General features: G+C 40.9%; 1 protein-coding gene across 6 annotated transcripts in view; it reads left to right on the top strand.

Moving 5' to 3' along the window:
• LOC110535969 (pre-B-cell leukemia transcription factor 3) overlaps positions 1 to 17,212 on the top strand; it is a 75,034-nt gene extending 57,822 nt beyond the window's left edge. The window contains exons 3-11 of one of the 6 annotated variants that reach the window (XM_021621390.3): positions 858 to 1,099; positions 1,886 to 2,076; positions 3,102 to 3,237; positions 4,294 to 4,323; positions 10,484 to 10,649; positions 11,249 to 11,326; positions 11,777 to 11,889; positions 12,921 to 13,010; positions 15,437 to 17,212. In XM_021621390.3, coding sequence (XP_021477065.1) covers positions 858 to 1,099; positions 1,886 to 2,076; positions 3,102 to 3,237; positions 4,294 to 4,323; positions 10,484 to 10,649; positions 11,249 to 11,326; positions 11,777 to 11,889; positions 12,921 to 13,010; positions 15,437 to 15,529 — 1,139 coding nt within the window. In that variant the 3' untranslated portion in view covers positions 15,530 to 17,212. The remainder of the gene's footprint in view (positions 1 to 857; positions 1,100 to 1,885; positions 2,077 to 3,101; positions 3,238 to 4,293; positions 4,324 to 10,483; positions 10,650 to 11,248; positions 11,327 to 11,776; positions 11,890 to 12,920; positions 13,011 to 15,436) is intronic. The other 5 variants (XM_021621397.3, XM_021621392.3, XM_090189144.1 and 2 more) reach the window with 5 other exon arrangements.
• The last annotated feature ends 1,147 nt before the right edge of the window (positions 17,213 to 18,359 follow it).

Genomic DNA, 18,359 nt, shown 5'->3' with positions numbered 1-18,359 from the left:
AGGATATTTTTTTTAAATAGTGTAGTAGTACAGTAGTTCTCGCAGATTGTTGTAAATGAAGTGGAATAATGCTAAATATGTGTTTCATCTCAGAAAACAAAGTGACAATTGTGATTTAAGGCTCTGCTCCATGCCGAAAAGGCAGACACATGCTTGAGGTATATTCATCCTTTCGGAGAATAGAAGCGCTACCTTGCAGTTGAGCTTTTGTCAGTTTATGGATGTTGCTGTCATGTAAGGCACCCTGTTCACACAGTGAGCAGCACAGTGTGCAGTTAAAAGAAGGCTTGGGCAACAGGAATACAGACCATACACAGGAAGTACCCAATCCATGCCCACAGGGGACTACCTGTCCCACACTACGGCTTTACGATTCTGTTGAGGTAATGGCGTAAATTACCCCTGCAATGTTTGCACATACCAGAATTCAGACATCCAGTGAATTTGGGCTTTAGTGGCTCACTGCTCAGGATTCTGTACAAGACAATACTTGTGAGGCTGGTACTTTAGCTGCATAATTTGAGCTGTTGTGTGTTTTCCACCCTAATGGAAATCAGCCATGGAGTTGTTTGAGAATATGTGTCTAGGTGTGGTTCTTGGTGAGCCAATCAAACTCACCCTCTGGTTTCAAAGGAACACTAAACAAATAATGGAGTGATATTACTTTTCAGTTACCATGGAGGTTCTGCCCTATCATACAGCCCACTAATCAAAAAGCCTCTGTGTCATGTCTGGAGGTCTGGATGTCATCATGTGTCTCTCTCTCTCTCGCTCTCTCTCTCTTTCTCTCTCTCTATCTCCCTCTCTTTCTCTCTCTCTCTCTCTCTCTCTCTCTCTCTCTCTCTGTTGTCTCTCAGGCCTCAGCATCCGTGGTTCCCAGGAGGAGGACCCTCCTGACCCCCAGCTCATGCGCCTGGACAACATGCTGCTGGCGGAGGGCGTGTCAGGACCAGAGAAAGGGGGTGGATCAGCCGCTGCAGCCGCTGCAGCTGCAGCCTCGGGCGGGGCCTCAGACAACTCCATCGAACACTCAGACTACAGATCCAAACTCACCCAGATCAGACAGATCTACCACACAGAGCTGGAGAAATACGAACAGGTGGGTGTGAGTCACACCTTTAACCTCCTTTACATCACACCTTTAAGCTTCATAGGCTTGCATGATGTTTTTCATTCTCACTTTGCCCTGATGTTCTAGAAATATTGCCAGTAATATTAACCACCATGAGTACAAAACTGGGAACAAAATATTCCCCTTGTAATATTGTAAACATGTATATATTGTGTGGTTCGTGAACAAATTCTGAGGAGTGGTGCAGTCGTCTCAGTAAAATGAGAATACGATCAACTCATTAGGCTGTCACGTTGAGCTTCAGCAATAAAACAAAGGAGTATTATAGGAGAAAATGAAAGGTTGGAACACTGCCTCAGCAAGGCAGCGAGGTAAATTACACAAATGTACTCTCTCATTCTGAGAGATAGCATTGCCTGAAGTGAAGGCATCTTTCTTAGGGGTGTTTCCTTGTTTAATTATCTAAATGTAAATACTTAACGAATTTTACTCAGAGTAATGAGCTAAAGTGTGCACAACGTAAATTAGTTATTCTAATGAATCATGTATGAACTACTGGTTTAACAAAAAGCTGGTTAAATTCTCTCTGTGCTGGGCCAAAGCCAAATTGCAAATCGGCATTTGCATTCATAGACGACTTCACCTATTAAGTCATTGAAGCACTCAGCAGTAGGATAAATACAGGGCACGTTCAGTGAAGATGCTTTTAACCAAGGGAGGCGGGTCAGCTACTTAAGAGAGTTGTACCTAGCCAAAAGATACAGCCAGGAGGACACTAACAGGGCTGGGTTGTGCTCTGTGATTTCTCTGCAGGCGTGTAACGAGTTCACCACCCATGTGATGAACCTGCTGAGGGAGCAGTCCCGCACGCGACCCATCTCTCCCAAAGAGATCGAGCGCATGGTGGGGATCATCCACCGCAAGTTCAGCTCCATTCAGATGCAGCTCAAACAGAGCACCTGTGAGGCCGTCATGATCCTGCGCTCCAGATTCCTTGATGCCAGGTCAGTGTGTATATATGTGCGTGTGTGTTCCTGTGTGTTTCACTGTGATGCACAAAACCAATGTTTCTAGCCTGGAGCATCGGAAGGTACCCATAGACAGAACTCTATGTAGACATATGATCGTAATAACAACATTAGAGAAATGCACTTCCTGTCTGAGAAAAAACGAACCCACAACATACAGCGCCAAAGAGCACACTGCAAATATTCACAGATGATCTTGCCATAAAGTGCATTCGTTATGTATTATAGCCATCTTCTCAAAACAATCATCCGCTAGCACCTGAAAGCAGTTTAGATTAAATGAAGCAGGAACAAAGTCATGTGTAATTGGTGGAGTGGAGGTCATGAGCAGGTGTTCTGGATTACTGTAATAACAAACAGTTTGTGGAGTGGAGCTCTAAGGAGAGTGGGAGGAAGTTTAGGGCTAAAGCAAACCAAGCAGAAGCACATTTGCTTCTCATTGCTTTCGTGAAGTGCAGTAAACAAGGCAAAATAAGTTAATGCTCAATAACATGGTAAGTAGTGCCCTGGGGGGAAGAAGGGGACCCGGATCTAGTTAGAGTTGCTTTGTTCCCACTGAAGTTCCCTGGGGCTGTGGCACTTCAGGAAGAATGCTCAGCTGGGCATGTTGTGATTTCTATAATGTACCGAGATGCACTCCGACTGGGCAATTGGGCCTAGCTCTCCATCACCACGCCTACCCATCCACTGCACTAAACACTACACATTACACGCTTGGACTGGAGATCAGAGACCAACAGACCAAATTAAGCAATGTACTGTATGTGTTTGTGTTGTGTGTGTTTGTGGGTCGCCGGATGGCTTGGTGTGTGTTGATGAGGATGGTGCTGAAAGGCAGGACACAATATTCCGCTCCTGACGCCTCTCTCAGACCCACATTCCTCATTATTTTCACCATTTATGTGTGAGATTGATTGTGCAATTTGTCTGTTCCAAATGGATGAGTTAATACTGGTCTTGCTAATGAGCTTGGCCTTTCTCTCATTTTGTTCACTTTTCAGGCGGAAAAGAAGAAACTTCAGCAAGCAGGCGACGGAAATCTTAAACGAGTATTTCTACTCGCACCTCAGCAACCCATATCCCAGTGAAGAAGCCAAAGAGGAGTTGGCCAAGAAGTGCAGCATCACAGTATCCCAGGTGGGTGCAGATTCCTTGTCTCAGACGCAGTGGCTGTTGGGTAATCAGGGGGGAAAAGGCAGTAAACGAGGCCCCTGGCTGCAACACCAGACCAGCCTGGAAGGACGGCTATTCCGCACTTTCAGAGGTCCAGTGTCTTTATCTTACCTTGACATTGAGCCTAATGACACCTCAGTTCGGGCGTGTTCGGCCTATCGCAGCAGTAGCCATGGGGAGGGGAGGTCAGTGTCCTCAATAGTGGCCTCAATAGGAGGTCTACAGTGGGTTAGCCCTCCATAGCTATCCACTCTAGGCCTGTTAATCCTCCATATATGTCAACTCTGGGCCTACAGTATGTTAGCCTTTCAATAGCTGTCCACTCTGGGCCTACAGTATGTTATCCTTTCAATAGCTGTCCACTCTGGGCCTACAGTATGTTAGCCTTTCAATAGCTGTCCACTCTGGGCCCACAGTATGTTAGCCTTTCAATAGCTGTCCACTCTGGGCCTACAGTATGTTAGCCTTTCAATAGCTGTCCACTCTGGGTCTCCTGCCATTTTCTTTCTCATTCCCATCTGCCATGCGTGTTCTCTGTCTGCCTGATCAGTCCAGGTGACTGGATGTCTACCAGTATAGGTTATCCAGTAAATAAATATGATTTTTAAGGTGTACGTGTGTGGTCACAGTGGCTTGTACATGGAGACGACACTGCTTCACCCACTAAACATTTTGTTTTTACAGACAACTTATGTGACTTTCCCACTTGACCTTTAGCCTAATAGTTGGGTTAACCTGAAGGCAATATAATCTCTCACACCCAACCCCCACACCCAAACCAATTTAGTATTGTTATCTTCCTGCACTCTGTTCTGCTACTATTGTTACAACTTGAACCATTTTGATTTTTGTATTCTAGTTCAGATGTTAATCCATGGCTGTTCCAATTTGAGAATTACCTATACAAGAAACACTGATTTGCAATGTTCTCTCTTTTCTGTGGGGAGGGGGTGTGAAAGGGTATATTGAGTGTAGTCATGCAGTCAGATACTGTAAAAGCCCATTCTTTTTTGCCTTCAGGGGGTGGGAAGCACCATCACAGTATCACAGGTATGTCATGACTTCTCCTGATCCACTGTTGTTGTTTTCATTCTTTGTATATGTTCTTTGTTTCTGTATGTGCACCTTCACAGTCTACCACTGCACACAGCTCCCCTCCCTCACACAAATGGACTGATATCCTGGCATAAAAAAATGTATCCGATGCTATTTTCATGTAGGCATACCATGATTACAGTTTTACTGTAGGTTTGGCACCAAGCAAGTTCCACTGTGATACATAGAACGTGTTATTTTGCTGTTGAATCTCACACATCAAGAGTTTGAGCAAATCATATGCAAAGACTAGGGATCATACAACATTTCCATTTGTATTTTCAGCTCACTTTTAATCATTTTTTATGATTGTTAAATACCAGTTCAAGATAACACCCATGCCACCACACTGTGTTTGTTTTTGATGTCTCATGCCATATCATTTCACTTTTTGGTTATTTCTATAACACAAATCATTTGTTTTCTATACTGTATGCATTTTTTGTTAGTTGTAGATCATTTGTTAGGTATGTTCTTCTTGGTTTTAAAACATGCAGCGTGTGTCTAATGTTCTGCTTTCTACCTGTGTGCTTCATGTTAGTTGAAGGAGTGGACATTGACCCTCACAAGTGGAACAATTCTTTGTTCTGAGTGCTTCACTAAACAGGACACTGTAGGAGTTCCCAGGAGGACAAATCAGTCTATGCAGAAATAAGAGGTCTTTTACAAATTCACTTGAACTCATCTCAAGCCCCATTAGCAGGGTTCTCCTTGACAAGCCTAGGCCACTGCAGACACTCCTGCTGACTACTTTTGAGTTAGACTAAGCCAAGTCCTCTTTGAGTTTGTCATCCTAAAATACTCAAGCATAGGAGGAGAGCCAGGAAAGTTACTCCAGAGAATGAGTGTTTGGGTATTTCCAAATAACCTCAAATTTAATGGTGAACTTCAATGACTGTAGTAGAACTATGTGAATCAATAAGCATTAAATATCAGCCTGAAGGTTATCACAGATGTCCAGGTGGATTGTACTGCTTTGATTAATGGATTGATTAAGTAGGTTTGGGTGGACATTATACAATGCCTATATTCTTCTCTGACAAGAAGGAACGGAGTGTGAGTTTCATTGCATGAACATTTTTGAAAAAAAGTAACCTAACTTAGATCTGTAAAACATGTGCACCAACACTTACAAGCATGAATTGGACTTCTCATCCAGTAAAAGGAATGGATGACTTATTTACTGGTGAAGTAAACAGCATATCCTCAGATTATACCATCCGAGGCCAAATGTGCTTGTTTGTAGCGACCATCAGTGATGCGAAAGGAGCTAATGGTGTTGTTTAAAAGTTGACCTCACTTCATGAGGCAATGGCCCTCTAAATGCAGGATGCAGTCGTATTATTTCACTCTGTCAGTTTGCATGTGTGACACTGGGCTCCTAAATGAAAGCATGTGATTGGATGGCAGTGGTTTGTGTCTTGGTTTATGGATGTGTCTGGGGCCATAATTGATATCTTCTCCAGACAGTGCTGCTGTGAGGGGTCACTCTGCTCCCAGGGCACGAACAGGGACAGGCAGCCCTCCAGACGGACAAACGAGAGAGTTCAGAACACATGGCCGACACAGCACCGCAATCTGTGGTTGCCCAGTTCAGAGCTCACACTCTTCAATTGAGCGACACTTATCAATATTTCAGGTCATTATATATTTAGGCGAGGGCGCGAGGGATGCCTTGGGTTAATGTGTTAAGTATTAATGTTCTCTGTTCTATTATTGATAATATAAGTAGCAGCACGGCCACTGAAACCACCTTTGTCTGTATAATTAAGACCCAAGTGTGAGGCTTCATTAAGGAGTTCTCTAAGAAGTCCTTATAAATCCAGTTGTATTGAGATCTGGGAAAGATCATCTATTCTCTTTCGATGACAAGAGCGGTGTATTGACCCGGAATGGGACAGAAATGTTAGTGGATTATTAACTACTGTTACATGCCCTCTCTAGTGGGTCACTGAGAACAAACCCGGTGTCGTGTTCTTGCAAGGAGTCTGCATGGCCATTATACAATCGCTCCCTTTGATGCAGCTGCTGAGGTCAGGTAATTCAGTCTTTCAACCTGGCTCCCACTACATAGGGAAGTCAATTGAATGCACGGTCTGCCACAAGATAAAAGGGAATTAGTTCTGTGGATTGGGTTGTGGTCCCTACCGTACGGTGCCTGCATTTACACAATGTTTAGCGCAACCTGTGAATCACCAAAGCCAGGGTTCAGTGGGCAGGAGAAAAATGTGTGTAGACCAGAGGAAGTGGCCCCTGAGTACCCAGGCTAGGTGATGCTAACACTGCTGAGGCTGTGCAATCTAACAACACCAAACAGTGGTTAAATACAGTCATAACAGCTTGTCCTGAATAACAGAATAACACTGACCAGGTCATCACAAACTGATATACTGATATATTAAATACCATTTCAACATTATATATCCTGTCAAAGCAATTCTGTTTTTGATGAATTGATTGCAATACTTTTCTATTCCAAGCATTCATGTAACACTGTTGAATACCGGATAGTGAATTATTATCAAGAATCAGAAGACAATATCTCTGACAGAACTACTGTTTCTATAGCATAACCAAAACCAGTGATAGTCACAATGATGATCATTACCGGTATAAAAATGTTCAAAGGCCTCTCATATATTGCTAATCCAAGCTCAGTGTCATAATCATTGTGTTCATTATGCACTATAATGCCATGTAGATGGGCTGCATAAAGTGTCTGGCTATGGTGTGGCTAGGTAGTTTTCATTATGTTGTGGCCCTTGTGTTAACACAACGCTGCTGATAAGTGACTTTTTTATGATGCGCTGTGAGGCCCATAGATGCCATTGAAGCAGACGGGTGTACGGCATCAGCCTTGGTCCACCATGTGTTTTCATAAAGGATGGATTAAAGGCAGCTCCAGCCATTACCCAGAAGCACAGACAGGCAGCTCAGTTTGGCCTTTACTATTAGATGAAACAGGCCAGAGGCTTTAGAGAGCTGGCTGGATGCTTGTTTTTACCTATGCTTTGTTTTTTCTCTCTTAAATGTTAGCCCAAGTACTATACTGCAGAATCATCACTGTTATTATATGCATTTATTTGAATTAACTGTAATAATGATAATTGTATACTTAATTTAGTTCTACATTTACTAAAATATAACAATGTCATTGCATTTGCCTTAAAGTGATTTCTCAAAGCAGGGTAATGTGTTTTTGTTTCCTGTTAAATATATACAGTAATATCCCAGTAATGATACCACTCAGAGAGAGGTTTTCTATGGTCTGCAATGCTGTTGGTGATCTGGCTCAAAGGGTGAGACTGCCTGCATCCTGTCTGCCCTTAAAAACCACTGTAAGCAGGTTAAGTAAAAAGGATGATGGCTAGGGCTTTCATTGCATCCAATTAAACCTTCCTTGTTAGTTTAACCTCTAGGTAAACCCATCAAACAATTGATGTCAAGGAAACCATGCCAACAGTGGCTTCGCCTGAATGGTCATTAATTTTAATTGGCTAGATATTAAAGATTTAGAAGCACAGAGACATGCAGGATAGAAATGATCTGATGTCATGCAAATCCAGTCAGTTTGCGCTTGCTGCAGTATTGGCGGGCTGCTGGAGATATTAAAAAGTAAGCGCAGGGGTGGAAATTAAATAAAGCTTCATTAGGGGCAGATGCTCTTTGGCTGGTCCGGCAGAAGGCTGCAGGAGCTGAGAGGGGAGCCATAGCACGGCGACAGGCCACTCTAATTTATAGGACTATTAAAACACAAACCTAATCTCATTATTATTCCACTATTATTGCAGAGCCAGCATTCACACACTGGTTTTACCCCATGCAAAGAAAATGTCAATCTTTCTTTCTACTATGAGAGACAGTTGTATTTCTATCACAGTGCGGTAATATTGAAGTAGTAGTCATAGTAATATAATATAAATATTGAAATGTAAATATTGAAACTGCACTTTAGAAATATAGAAGCTGGACCCTATACCGTTTTTAATGTTAGCATTTACTAGTATTGTTAAAGTGAGGTTTCAGGTTTCAATTTGAAGAGACACAGTAGACATTGTCCTGAGATTGTATTTCATATGGACGCAACAGTTCCTCATAAACCCCTTAACTTATTTCACATTTTGTTGTGTTACAGCCTGAATTCATAACAATGTCTCACCCATCTACAACATCATACCTCATAATGACGAAGTGAAAACATGTTTTTAGAAATGTTTGCTCATTTACTGAAAATGAAATACAAATACTGTATCTCATTTACATAAGTATTAACACCCCTGAGTCAATACATGTTAGAATCACCTTTGGCAGCGCTTACAGCTGTGAGTCTTTCTGGGTAAGTCTAAGAGCTTTGCACACCTGGATTGTACACTATTTGCACATTATTATTTCTTCAAGCTCTGTCAAGTTGGTTGTTGATAATTACTAGACAGCCATTTTCAAGTCTTGCCATAGATTTTCAAGCCGATTTAAATCAAAACTGTAACTAGGCCACTCAGAAACATTCAATGTCATCTTGATAAGCAACTCCAGTTTATATTTGGCTTTGTGTTTTCGGTTACTGTCCTGCTGAAAGGTGAATTTGTCTCCCAGTGTCAGTTGGAAAGCAAACTGAACCATGTTTTCCTCTAAGATGTTGCCTGTGCTTAGTTCCATTCCGTTTCTTTTTATCCTAAGAAACTCCCTAGTCTTTGCCGATGACAAACATATCCATAACATGATGCAGCCACCACCATGCTTGAAAATATGGAGTGGTACTCAGTGATGTGTTGTGTTGGATTTGCCACAAACATAATGCTTTGCATTCAGGACATAAATTGAATTTCTTTGCCACATTTTTTGCAGTTTTATTGCAAACAGGATGCATGTTTTAGAATAGTTTTTATTCGGTAAAGGCTTCCCTCTTTTCACTCTGTCATTTAGGTTAGTATTGTGGAGTAACTACAATATTTGTTGATCCATCCCTAGTTTTTTCCTATCACTGCCAATAAACTCTGTAACTGTTTTAAAGTCACCATTGACCTCCTGGTGAAATCCCTGAGTGGTTTCCTTCCTCGCCTGCAACTGAGTTAGGAAAGTAATGACGCACCACCCGAAGTGTAATTAATAACTTCACCATGCTCAAAGGGATATTCAAAGTCAGATTTTTGCAAGGTATTGGAAATCCTCCCTGGTCTTTGTGGTTAAATCTGTGTTTAAAAAACACTGCTTGACTAAGGGACCTTACAGGGTATGTGTGTTGTACAGAGATGAGATAGTCATTCAAAACTATGTTAACCACTATTATTGTTACTTATTACGTGACTTGTTAAGCACATTTTTACACCTGAACTTGAGGCTTGCCATAACAAATGTCTTGAGTCAGTAAGTATTCAACCTATTTCATCTTTTCATTTTTTCTTAATTTGGAAACATTTCTAAAAACATAATACCACTTTGACATTATGGGGGATTGTGTGTAGGCCAGTGACACAATCTCAATTTAATCCATTTAAAATTCAGGCTGTAACACAACAAAATGTGGGAAGGGGTGAGAATAGTTTGTGAAGGCACTTTAGGTCTCACTGTTACTCTTTGACCTCACCATAGCACCACAATGCCTGTGTCCTGTGTTACGCAGCCCGGCTGACAGAATGTGCAGTGGCCAGCCATGGGTTTGATGCTCTGCACTGGTGTAGTACGCAATATCCTTCATTAATATTAAACTGTGTATCTGTTAAAAACACAAGCAAGTTCTACCACCAATGCAGAAGCAAACAAGTCTATATATTTCTTTGAGTGTAATGGCAGAACTTGTTTCCTTAGCAATAGGCCTGGCAATGTAATACAGTCAGGAGAACTTTTCAGTTTGTGTTGTGGGAGACGAGCAACCCCTGGTGTGTTGGTTTTGTCAAGAGACAAACAGAGAGCATGTCATGCTCACTTTTATGAAAACGCACAAGTGATTCCTGATTATTGCTTAATTAGCCTGCATACCCAGTGGACATTACTGCAGGGGCTGGGAATTGGGTACTTGATGGACCCAAACGTCTTGAAACAATCACACTGCTCAGTGCACAGTGCCTTGGCTGCTTGACGTCTGACACCTCGGCTCTCCCTCTGCTCTCTCCCCCAGGTATCCAACTGGTTCGGCAACAAGAGAATCCGGTACAAGAAGAACATAGGCAAGTTCCAGGAAGAAGCTAACCTGTACGCTGCTAAGACTGCAGTAACAGCAGCGCATGCAGTGGCCGCCGCAGTGCAGAACAGCCAGACCAACTCCCCTACCACACCCAACTCCGGTAGGCACCCCTGTGCAGGCCCTAACTCTGCCATCCACCCCCAGCCCTCAGCCCCCAGCCCCCCCATGCCTCACCCCCACTCACGCACCATTCACACAGGCAGGAGTGACAGGCACTGCTCCCAGCCTGGGGATCCCAGAGTCTCCTGTCTTTGAGACAGTCGATGCCAAATAAGACAAGCAAACTCATGCATAAAGAGTGCGTTCTTGGTTTGTGAACCGAGAACAGATGTATTTCTGGCAAAAAGACAATTCAAAATGATGTCACTGAGGTTTTGTTTTCCCTTGACTTTTCCTCAGCCCCCCCTCTAATTTGTCAAACTGTAGCTCCACTGTATGGTAGTGCATTTTATTCTAAGAGAGATTGAAAATAATAGCTGGGAGCAGTTAGAGTAGACTGTATAGGTTACCAATGTGAAATAACAACAACAATGCACACAATTATTAATGAATAGGACTCACAAATGACAATACAAAGACATCCAACATAATGTATAGTCCAGGAGAATGACTGTGATTTTGGACTTGGCTGACCTGACAAAGGGATGTGATCTGGTAAGCGATAGCTATTTGAAGTGGTCCCCTTTTTCTTGCACCCAGGATTCCAGATGAAAGATGAAGAATTTCAGCTGGACTCTGCAGAGAGCAAAAACACTCTTTTAACCAACATGTTTACTGGTACTGCTCTTTTCATAAGCTTCTTATTGTCCTTGTCATTGGTATATGATATTTCCCCACTAACAGTAGATAAGGATTAAGGGATGTGGAACAAATTTGGAGCTTAAAGCCACCAGCCACATATTGAATCTCTGTTTGTGTCATGTGATTTTCATTCAGTTTGTTTTGCCTCCTTTTTGGGGAAAATCTGTATAGCCTCTCAGAGTTCTGACATGACCATAATCCTCTCCTCTATCTTGTATTTCCTTGCTTTCCGTCCTTCCCTTTTGTAGTTGCTTACTTTCTGGGAATCTAGTAACTGAGTGTAGTAGTGGGCGTTGTGTTCCTATGTACAGTAGATTGTGTCTGCGTTTGTGTCTCTCTGTGCGCTTGTGTGTGTTAAGTTAGTGTGTACTCTTCCCTCGTAGCCCTCTATATAGTTATTCAGCTACTTACATCTTCCCTTTCCAGGTTCTTCAGGTTCTTTTAACCTCCCAAACTCTGGGGACATGTTCTTGAGCATGCAGTCTCTGAATGGGGATTCTTACCAAGGGGCACAAGTCGGAGTCAATGTGCAGTCACAGGTAGGAGCCAAAAACAGGGACAGGTCCTGTGTGCAAATGCACAGAGCCGTCCCAGTTTTGCCTGTGTGCTGAGCCATCCACAGTGCAGTCTGAAGTACAGTAACTAAGACATGCTGCCCACATTGGGCCAGCTCAAATTCCCACAGTCAGGTCTCCACTGCAAAAGTGAGCCACACTGTGAGCTCCATTTTCTTTTTTACTGACTCTAATTCGCTTTGGATGGAATATTCTGGCCTACCTGAAAATATCCCACCCCATTGCTATCAACAATTATTTATAAAAGCCTCCAGAAAATGGATTTATTTCATCTCTGTAACAGACTTGATTGAAGTTTCCATTTTGTGAATGCATTTGGCTTTGACTTGAGCTCTTGGGTTGGTGTTGGGTTTTATGGTCCCCTACATTCCTCTCTTGTATCTTTTCCTGTCTTTGTCTCATTTTGGTTGTGTGACATATTGTTGTTGTCATCCATTATGTTATTTCTTCAGGTTCAGAGACACATAGAGGAGCATAATCATGCGCATGTCAGATGAACCCCTTAGAACTAGAGACGTATGGCTTTAACACTTCAAAGAACATATGAATCATGTCCGTACAATACAACTGTATTGTCCATATGTTACAGCAAATATGTCCTCGTCATTATGTCCATTCAGATGTATTCCTCCCCTCTATTTGTTTGTGCATATAGTTTTGTTTACAAAACACATTGTTGTATGTTTGAATACTTTATGTGTATAGTGTGGCCTTTCTTTTCCCAGTGGTATGTCTCAACGTTAGAATTTAGACATTTTCCACAATAACTTTCGACATAGCCATAGGTAGAGTAGACATTTAGATGACAGTGGATCCACTCTACATACATTGGATAATGCAAACACCCACCATAATGTGTTGTCTGTGTCTCATAGTCCCTTTCCACATGGAGTAAGTCCTGTATGTTTTGAAATGTGGCATTGAGCATGTGTGTTCATGTAAACCCCCATGCCACAGTGAGTTGACAGCCATGCCCACCCTCTCTCTCCCCACAGGTGGATACCCTGCGCCATGTTATCAGTCAGACGGCAGGATACAGTGAAGCTCTGGGGGGGAACACTATGTACAGCCCAAATGGCTTGAATGTAAGTGATCTCGGTATCCTCTTCCTGTAGGCACCATTCTGGAGACAGTGGTTATTTTTCATTACCTTGAGCAGACCTTGTCCGAACTGGATCCATTCTACTGTAAACATCATACACATAATGGTAGTAGTGTGTAGCTCAGACGGAGAACCCCGTGTTGCTGCCAACTGTCTGATTAAAGTGCCATCTTAGGCAAATTAATTGCACTAATTGATTTTATTTCTTGACTCGTTATACATTTACTTTTCTTAGAAAAAAGTTTTGAATGTTACTTGAAAGGTTGAATGGAAATCTAGGATGTCAGGAGAATAGATAGTAGCAGCTGGGAGCCAGGGAAGTGAGAAACTCCATTCAGCACTGCCGCAGCAACGCAGCAAGTGATTGAGCTTCTTAAAGGATAGAGCAAACATGACACTGGAGATTAGAGATTGTAGCAAAGTTGGCACATTTTCATTGCAGGGGGATAAAAGCAGAGTTTAATGAAACACACCTAGATCATAGTGGAGGTGGAATAAAAATACATTGGATTTAAAATCCCCCCTGTTTTTGATTTTATAAACATCTTGTAATACCTTATGTGACTGAAAGCAAAATGACATAAGCAGGCTTTTAGTTGTATTCTATGTTTAGTTTAGCTGTTTTGAAATGCTTCAGAGACTTTGCCATATCCTTATCACCATGATAAAATATGAAAGTGAGATCGCCTGCAACCTTTTCCAGACGTGAATTCCATCTTCGTTGGTGAGGGCTGATATGGTTCTTTTTTACAACACAGTGCATAATCTGAAGCCATCAGAGTAAAGATTAATTTGTTTGATGAGAAAGGATAGAGGCAGAGGGAGAGAGAAATGGTTACTGACATATTTCCCTTTGCAATGTCAGAGAGAAACTATTACCATTTGTTGTCTTCATGTTGCCATGGTTGAGACAGTAGTGATGTGAAGGCTTGGTTATTTTCAGCTTCCCAACATGACAGCTATTGTTATTGAGAGGCATTTTAATATCATGAGCTAATATGTACATTCTGATAGTCATATAAAAGTTATACATTTTCAGTATTGCAAAGAGGTGAACCTAATACTTTCGACATTGCCAACCTTTGTCAATGAACCGCTTAGATGTTTAATTTTCCATACTTGACAATCACTTCACATTCACAAAGTGGGATACATATTTGGAAGTATATTAAAATATCACACTGTTATCTTTAAAATAAAAATAATTGGGGGGGATTTACCATGTAAGCAAGCACACACACGATAACACAGGCCGTCGTTAGTGTTCTCGGACAGCGTTTGGTGTCATTTTGGTTCTGTTGAGCACCTTTTAGCCTGCAGGCCTTTAGAAGAAGTGTCAACCTCTAGCAGGCTCAACTGAAGTGTTTCTCACTCTCTCACTTTCCTTCACTGTTTAGGCCAGAGCTCAAATAATCACCACACAAACATACTCTCTGAAATACTACATTACTGACAAGTCAACACATCCAATAATAGCACGTGAAAAGAGGAGAAACATCCAGAAAACAACAAAAACATGCTTTGGATAATTCATTTAAAGAGATAGAGAGGCCTTCTCATACAGCAATACTCTTATTTCAATGCAGTACCGACATTGTGACAAAGCAGACCAGATATAGCTATTTATTAACCTATTCCAGGCGATCAAAATCATCAAAATACTAATTCCCCCAATGAACAACGAGTGCTAGAGCCCCCAATGTACAGTAATGCAGACGGATTGTTTTGATAATGAAGTGCATCATAGATTAATTAGCATACGCTAACCTTTTGTTTTGTTGATGGTGACGAAGGGGATCCAGCAAAGGCTAGTCCCTGCCGCGAGCCAATCGGAGTCAGGCTGGCTCAGACTGGCTCTCTGGGAAAGGCCCTGCCCCGTCACTTCCACTCAGCATTCCCCACCTCACCCACCCCCAGCCCTCCTTCTTCCTGACTGACATAAGAATATGTAGCGACAAGCTGTCTGCCACTGCTGAAATCTGATTAGACATTGATTTCAGGGATCGCTCCCATTGGCTGAGGCATAAGGCACATTTGTTTCTAGGAGTCTCATGGCTGATGCTAGTATAATGCAGAGAATGGCCATTGGCTTTCCAGTTGTACTGCATACTACTGTATATCAAAAAGGAGATACCTCTTTTTATTTATTAATTAGTAAATGAGCATATGGACACAAACAAACTCTACACAATAAGAATGACTCTTGTACCTGTATTTTGGTTATCTGTATTACTAAATATATTTTATTGTACAGAGTCATCTTATTCTCCCTCACATGAAAACATTTTGAGGGGAATAACTGGTCTTGATTACAAATATAGGTTCCTTACGAAGCATTATGTTGTTAACATGGACTTCTTTCATTTGTAGTATTTCGTTTTGATCCCTTCTCTTCTGCTTCCTTCCTAGGCTAATGGGGGATGGCACGATGCAATGACTCCATCTTCTGTAATCTCCCCGACAGAAGGACCTGGAAGTGTGCACTCTGATACCTCGAATTGATCTGTTATCGATGCATCTGATCCCCAAGCTGTAGAGCGTGAACTTTCAATGACTGACCAACCAGAGAGGATAAACAAAACTTTTTTTCAGAACTAATTGTCTGCTACATCTACCAGAGTCCTCAACCCCCCTCACAATGATGTTCTACAATATGGACACCTGATGTTTTCTTGGTAGTTCAGTGAAGTCTTCGCTCAAACTCCATCAGTCTCATGATTATATTTCACCATTTCTCTATTTTATGTCTGTCATTTGAAGGGGTAAGCACATACATGTACCAATCAAACAAGGCCCAGATGTTTATTGCGCAACATTCATTTCAATTGACAATTGATTTAAGAAGTGATGTTCCCCAAGCTGAATTTCTTCCTAAGTGGATGGCATTTGGTGTTGTCATATGCATTCTAAAATGTTTTGGTTTTGAAATGCAATATATATCATTTTTGTTTTGTTTTAGATCAGCTAATTCCCTTGGTATCTTACCTACTGTATATTGACTAACAAAGTAGCAGTTCCATCACTGAATGCAAGGAGTGCAGCAAATAAGAAATGCTACTGTTGTAAACTCACTGGCAGCTTGGAAGAGTTGCTTTCAGTATTAGTTTTGCCTTATAACCACCAGGTTGACATGCAGTCCTTTCGTTGACATGCAGTCCTTTCATTGACAAGACTAATGGGATAACACTGTATTTTGGGAAAAAATCTTCAAGCATAGAAAATTACAACTTTAAATAGGTTAACATTCTGTGTGAGGTGAAAGTCATGTGATATTCAAATGTTATTTTGGGCTATTGGTTGAAATAGTCATGGGTCTAACAGTAAATCCAACCAGTTATAGCACTTCCTTTTGGCATGTGGCAAGATACCAGTCACACAAAATATGTTGTATATAATATAGCTTAAGAGTATTTATACATCCCACCAATCAATACACAGCTTTATTACCTCATTCAAACTCATAGAAACCAATAGATTTTCAACATTTCTATAGCTTAGAGTGCTCACTTACTACCTCTAAACAATATCACCACCATAGTTTTTGTCTTTTTATTTAACATTTTTATTTAGTGGTTTTGATTACATCTTGTAATAAACTCTTTGTTTTTGTTCATGTAATCTAATGTATATTTTAATCTTAAAAAAAGAATGTTGCTTTATTGCAACTTCAAAAAGACAAAAACAAGAAAATGTATGATGTTAACAACAATAATATTAATACTAAGAATAATGAGAAAAAAAGTCATTTTTAAAATAAGAGGGAGAGGTGCAAAATTGTTAATTGGTGGATTTTGAGGGAGGGGCTAGGAGAATGTTGGTCATAAATTAACACCAAACAGTAAAACTGTTGTAAATACTGAAGAACATTTTGAATGTTGCTCATCTTGTTACTAATTCACACAAAAAATCATTATTAAAAACTGTAATACATAGAGGTTTCAGTTTTCAGAACTGTACATTTCAAGCTCTGTTTGACAGGGTTCAAACTTTCTTTCTCTTTTTTGTATTGTATGTGATTCTGAAACTGATAAAGTCATGGAAAATGATTTGTGGCAGTGATTCTAACGTATTAAAAATGTTTAGTGTTTCTTTCTAACCCGACTACACCCTGGACTGAAAAGTCTTCCTTGTGGTAGTTCTGTGTAATTTCAAACATGAATAAACGTTTTGCTTTAAAAATTGAAATTTGTTCTTATTATTAATTTGTACATTACTACTAACAATCTTTCCCCATATATATATAATATAATTTACATTTATTTGACTTTGACATTCAGTCATGATCCGAATGCATTTACAGAAACTAGTAAAGTCAAAAGTAATAGCGTATCTATATATGGCTCATAAGACCCCCACAGTCATTGCATAAAGTATGACCAATCTAGGTAATTCATTCTGTTGTGGCATGCTAAATATCAAACTATCAACCCTTAAAGAAAGCATGGTTTATCCACAGGGCCAGACAAGGCTATAAGACTTCAGGGCCCATTTCAGGCGTTTGCTTTGATATAAATACGAGGAACAGCTTGCAAGATACCATTACATGGGCTCCCAAGTGGTGCAGCGGTCTAAGGCACCTCATCTCAGTGCTAGAGGTGTCACTACAGACCCTGGTTCAATTCCAGGCTGTATCACATACGGCCGTGATTGGAAGTCCAATAGGACTTGCAATTCACAATTATTATTGTAAGTAAGAATGTGTTCTTAACCTTTCTCGGGCAGGCGTACCGCTAGCGGAACCCCTCCACAACATTCCGCTGAAAAGGCAGCGTGCTAAATTCAAAAATATTTTTTAGAAATATGTAACTTTCACACATACAGCAAATGAAAGATAAACATCTTGTTAATCTACCCATCGTGTCCGATTTCAAAAATGCTTTACAGCGAAAGCACAATATATGTTAGGTCATAGCCAAGTCAAAAAAACACACAGCCATTTTTCCAGCCGAAGAGAGGAGTCACAAGAAGCAGAAATATAGATAAAATTAATCACTAACCTTTGATGATCTTCTTCAGATAGGACATCATGTTACACAATACATGTATAAATCTCAGTTTACATTGGCACGTTACTTGCAGTAAGGTTTTGATTCCAAAACATCCGGTGATTTTGCAGAAATACTCATAATAAACATTGATAAAAGATAATATTGTTATTCACAGAATTAAAGATAGACTTCTCCTTAATACAACCGCTGTGTCAGATTTTTTAAAAACTTTACGGAAAAAGCATAATCTGAGAACCGTGCTCAGAACCCAAAACAGCCAGAGGAATATCCGCCATTTTGGAGTCAACAGAAGTTAGAAACAACACCATAAATATTAACTTACC

This window comes from Oncorhynchus mykiss, chromosome 11 (genome assembly GCF_057628025.1).
Source record: "Oncorhynchus mykiss isolate SJ-2025 chromosome 11, ASM5762802v1, whole genome shotgun sequence".
NCBI classification, from domain to species: domain Eukaryota; kingdom Metazoa; phylum Chordata; class Actinopteri; order Salmoniformes; family Salmonidae; genus Oncorhynchus; species Oncorhynchus mykiss.
Note: the sequence above shows the minus strand (reverse complement) of the source record. Positions and strands in the feature narration are given on the sequence as shown.